Source organism: Triturus cristatus, chromosome 1_2 (assembly GCF_964204655.1).
Source record: "Triturus cristatus chromosome 1_2, aTriCri1.1, whole genome shotgun sequence".
Classification (NCBI taxonomy): Eukaryota; Metazoa; Chordata; class Amphibia; order Caudata; family Salamandridae; genus Triturus; species Triturus cristatus.
The window spans coordinates 970,045,314-970,050,533 of record NC_140580.1 but is presented as its reverse complement, the minus strand read 5'-3'; the positions used below and the strand labels follow the sequence as shown (position 1 = coordinate 970,050,533).

The 5,220-nt window shown below is 44.7% G+C and overlaps 1 protein-coding gene across 1 annotated transcript; it reads left to right on the top strand.

Moving 5' to 3' along the window:
• The first annotated feature begins 237 nt into the window (after window positions 1–237).
• LOC146868475 (RING finger protein 223-like) lies at window positions 238–2,712 on the top strand. The gene has a single exon (XM_085615575.1). It carries the CDS (start codon window positions 601–603, stop codon window positions 1,162–1,164), a length of 564 nt encoding a protein of 187 aa, XP_085471701.1. The 5' UTR covers window positions 238–600; the 3' UTR covers window positions 1,165–2,712.
• Window positions 2,713–5,220: the final 2,508 nt, after the last annotated feature.

Below are 5,220 nucleotides of genomic sequence, written 5' to 3'. Positions count from 1 at the left end.
AACCCCGGGTTGAGAGCGGGGCGGCCATAAACAACAGCTCGAGACACTGGCATTGAACATTGACACACATCCCACACCTTTCCCAGATGAATAATTGAGCAGCGTGTTCCTAGCCACGTCCAGTGCGGCGCTGTAACGTGATCCCTCCTTACTACACAATGATGGGAGATGCCGACAGGTAACAGAGAAAGGTAAATACTGTAACCAGGCAAACTGCACCTACAGTACGCGGGGCAACCGGGCACTGGAGCCAGCACACACAAAACCACCTCACCGGAGTCAAACACTGGGGCGCACAACTCTCCCTCTCTGAGAGTCCCCTGCAGCAGAAGCCTGCGACCTACCTACAACGATCGAGGGAGCCAGTGGGAGACGACCGTGTGACCTGAGGACGAATAATTCCATCTCCAGGAAGCTCGGAGAAGGGCCGTTTTGATGAGCTTGGATACGTTTTGGATAAGAACTTCCATGGGCCAGACAGGGTCCCGAATTCAGCGAGTGTGAGTGATGGACCCGCCTCTTTGTGCCATTGAACTGTGCAACCGATTGGTGTATTTATTTTCCTCAGCAAGAGCTGCATAGCTAATCCTGGAAAATGACATGGAGTTGGAGAGGGGGGGTCCTGAGTGCCCAGTCTGCTTTAGCGCCTATGACAATGTCTTCAAGGCCCCCTTGATCCTGCCCTGCGCTCACACCTTCTGCTTGGAGTGTCTGTGCCGGATCTGTATCTTCAAGAAGGAGTCGGAGGTCTTCTCCTGTCCCCTCTGCCGGGGGCCAGTGTCAGTCCCGCAAGGAGGGGCCCCCAAGCTACCGGCCAACCAGACAGTCGTTGCCCAGTTCCCCTCATGGAAGCAGCGTCTCCAGGAGGTATGGGTGGAAGGCTCGAAGCTCTGCTGGAAAAAGACGAGCATGGATTCCACGCTCACTGGTACCACCCAGGGCCCAGAGGATGACGGGGCGGTGGTGACCATTGACCTGCTGTGGTCCACTGGTGCTGCCCGTCCGGCTCCCAGCCCTGGGGACCTGGTCTCCGTGCCACGACAAGGCCCGCTCTCGCGGTGCAGCCTGCTCTGCAGGAATTGGGCCTACGTCATATGGATTGCCTCAATCTGCCTCATCCTCCTCTTCATCATTGTTTTCTTCCCCTCCTACGTATCATCTTAAACCAAGAAATGCTTTCAAGGGAAGGGCGGGTTGACACTTTGGCAGTCCATAGCTGAATCTCCCAAACTCCACGTTTGCCACCTTTTATGGAACTGGCCAAAGACAAGGTGCTCAGATTGTACCACACTTCCCAACACCCCTACAGTTACTACTCAGATGGTTGCAGCCACACTCTTCCTGTGCAGTATTAAAATCATAGCTTGGTGTGCTGTAAATTACATGCCGTGGGTGCTTATCATGTTGTATATGATCACTGTAGCACTGCGTCTTCTTGGGATCCTCAAAGCGGCCTGTCTAATCATTGGTATGAAGAAGAGGCTGCCATTTCATGGCATCAGCCAGGCCCAGGGGACACCTGGCAGAGGTGTCAGCTGCCCCTGTGTTATCAGAAACACCTGCCCATTTAGCTAACAACGTTTAGCATTCTGGGACAGTGGGACTTGTGGTTTCACTCTTTCCATTAGTGGTATTTGTATTATTAGTCGAACATGCAAATTACTGTTGGCTAAACCCCCCTGATTGGGTGAAGTGGCTTCCAAAGCTATGAGTTCAGCTTCCAACTCTGCCTATTTCCTTTGGATTCGGAGTGGCCACATCTGGCGGGGAATGGGCATGGCTGCCAGGACTGAGTGTAATGAAGTATTGACAGCTGTTCTCGATAGTGTGCCTTTTCACAAGTACTACACGGTGGATGTTATGGCTCAGAAGTGACTCCCAAGAGTTTTAATGGGTCTTTAGCAAGTTCAGCCTTACAAAAATGTCAGCTGTTGAGCCCTATTTTTTTATAAATAGAGGCTGCATACGGGGTAACCCTCTGACATGGTCCTATATTGCCTTTGAGGGGTTGTGCTGACATCATAAATCACAAGTTCAAAGGCCAAGTGGTTTGTAAATGCCACCAAAATGTCACCTAATCCCCGAGATAACAACTTAGAACCATATTTGACATTACCCGTTTTGGGATTTTTTATATATATTTTACGTGTTTATTTTAGAGCCATTTGCTTGAATGGATATTTTTTTCAAAGACGGAAAATGTTTATTCAAGACGGAAAGTGAAATACTAGACCATGCTGTTTGTATGTCCATAAGGAAAGCTTTAGAACAATAAGTATGCCGTTAAGCATGAAGTATTAAAAAAAACACATAATGTGCTTTGTTGCTCAGTCGAAAAAATCCCATTCTTTCGAGTGGAGAAGCTGTTCTCTGCGCGGTGAAGCTAAAAAGAGCAATGGTTGGAATTAGAATGTTAAAGTTTTGTTTACCTTTTGCGATTTGATCGTTTATTAAGGAACAGGCAACAATTAATCCCTGCATAGTGGGGTTGGGTCTGTCTTTATGATGACGAAACCAAAGGTCATTCCATATGTATTTGGCATATGTCTCCCTATGAGCAAGACAGCAGATCTTAACAAGAGATGCAATATATCTGTGATGTTTCCACAGTCTGAGCGCCCTGATGAAATAACTACAGGTTTAAGAACAATGTCTATGACGTGAACATAAATTTGTATTAAAAGGGAAATAAAAAAAAAGAACAAAAATGAATCAACCTGCCCACACTGTTTTCATTAAATGAAGGCATTGAAGGTTTTTGATTCCTGCTGCGGAGAAGTCTGTTTAATAGGGGTGTTTACACAAACAACAATAGCAAGGCAACACTGCCACCTATAGAAAGGGCTAGTTATAGAAATCAAGTGCTAAAGGTAATAGTTTAACTTTCACAAAGTGTCTGGAGTGTCATTGTCCAGCAGGTGCATCAGTTTTATGACATCTTCATCCTTTTGGGCTAATAGCTAATCTTGTGTTAAAATCTAAAAATTATGCAGCAGTTGATTGATTAAGTGGGGCTTTCAGCAAATTCATATGTATGGGAAAAACACTGTACTGCACAATGGGGTTTTTCCCAATGACCCTGGTTTGCCGCATTTTGCAAACCCCCACCCTGCCCCTCCTCTGTGCCACGTCACCGCCCCGGTAAAACGCCCTACACGGGCCATCACTGGGTCACCCTGCATATATGAGCTCACCCCCTAGTTTGATGGTATTTGGTAATTTACTGCAGTTGGATGAAAAAGGTAGGGGAGCTCTAAAGGGGCACAGCCCAAGAAACGTAACTAGGAGTCATATCCAAGGGGTGTGGCCTATCTAATTAAGGGTATGGCTTAAAACATGTGAACTAAAATCTAGTGCTATTTTTTGCATCCACAGATATCACATAATATTAAACATATGCGTAAAACAAGTCAGCTCTATTGGCTTTCAAAATGTTTGTTAGCAGCATCAGATAAAACAATAATGATTGTATTGTGAATGATTAGAAGTGAAAATGTTTCAATTCTGAAAACATGATACTGTGAAATAAACATTTCTAATGGTTGTGGGCGGGAAAGTGGTTTTTGGTGCTACCTTTTACACCACTTACCTTTACATCATTCTGTAAGACACTTACACCCTTTCTCTCCAGATCTTTCTAAAGTCATTAATCTACAGACCTCACACACATTTCTTTCCTCTTTAACACGATCTTTTTACTCCTTCTGCCTGTACTTTCCATCTGCTCCATTATCGTCTCACACACACACATCTCACCTGCAAACACAGCCCTTCCTTTTCACTTGGCTCTGTCAGTATTTCAGCAGCTGAGTTGCTCCTTCACACCATTTCACATAGATTCACAATTACAATTGACACACACGTGAACATCAATCTGTGCACTTTTCAGTAATGCCCAGGATTGGATGTGCATGGATACGCATGCAGTCTGAACACTTAATGACCCAATGGCAGGTATTATGAGAAACTCACACTGTCTTTAACCTCAATTCCAGAGGTCTCCATGGTGCTCTGTCACGAAAACCCACCCTTAACAAGAACTCACCCAGGCACCCCAAGGAAACTCAGTTCATAGTAATCACTATACAAAAGTCAGATGATGCATGCAAAAGACTACAGAAGCATATCTGGAAAATCAAATACTCTTAAGGAATACACGATAAAGTAAAATGTGAAATGTAAACAGGGACTGCATTGCAGATGAGGATTATCTGCAGGATGTTTACAGTCAATGGAGGGAAATCGATCCGTTTTTTACCTGTAGGTTAAAGACAGGAATATAGGCCCCAAAAGCGACCAGTTTCAGTTTTAATTTACTGCCTGAAAGGCTCCGTCCATCTTAAAGTCCTGCACCTCTGCCCATGACTGAGGAACCAGCAGCATCTTTGGAGTTGGTTTGGTATTCAAAACTATATATCTTAGATTTTCAAGGTTCATTAGTGAGTAGCTCATCACAGTCCAGATTTTTTCAATCATGTGCTCCAACTTGTACAATTGTTTATGCAAGTACCAAAATGCAGAGACAAACTTTGGACTGGATAAGGAATCCATGCATGAGCCTGTAAAGCTTGCGAGCTCCGAGATCACAATAGCAGGCTAACAACTGTGCTGTGCCACAGTGCATGATGTGTTACTGCACCCATTGCCAGGCAATGCAAGTATGGGCAAGAAGGAAAGAGTGGTATTGCAAGAGACCATGTGAATACTCTCAAGCCAATAGTGCTTGCATGTGATCCTCCTTCCAGGTGCCTTCCGCAGCTACATACCCAATGCTTTTGGACAAACCCTCTCCCTGTTCACATTTAAAAAGACAAGGGTATTTTTAGGTACACTTAAGATTGTGCCAAGAGAATCCTGGGGTGTCTTTGATAAAAGTATCACTTCTGGAGCTGTGTAATAACCAGAGTTTACTCTAAATAATAGGCTGGTTGTACTATTCATTAAACTAATTTACTTAATGTTGAGTTTAATAGCAGCAGCTTAGTGATTCTGAGATTAGTCTTTAGGTCTCGCCTGAGACAGTGCATGCGCAGTCGATTGCAAGACATTTTGCTAATGAAAAGGAATTTGGATCCCGCACATTGCTTACAATTCATTGGCTTCAGTTTCACTCTTATTTGCTGGCTCCTGATTGGTCAGTGCGTGCCAGTTTTACTTTCTCTTCCTTTTTCTCCCATTCATGGAGCATAGACCATGTACTGATTGGTTCGTTTTGATTAA

Bases quoted from the DNA above. Each gene is read 5' to 3' on its own strand.
- LOC146868475 (XM_085615575.1), top strand. From the start codon at position 601: ATGGAGTTGGAGAGGGGGGGTCCTGAGTGCCCAGTCTGCTTTAGCGCC.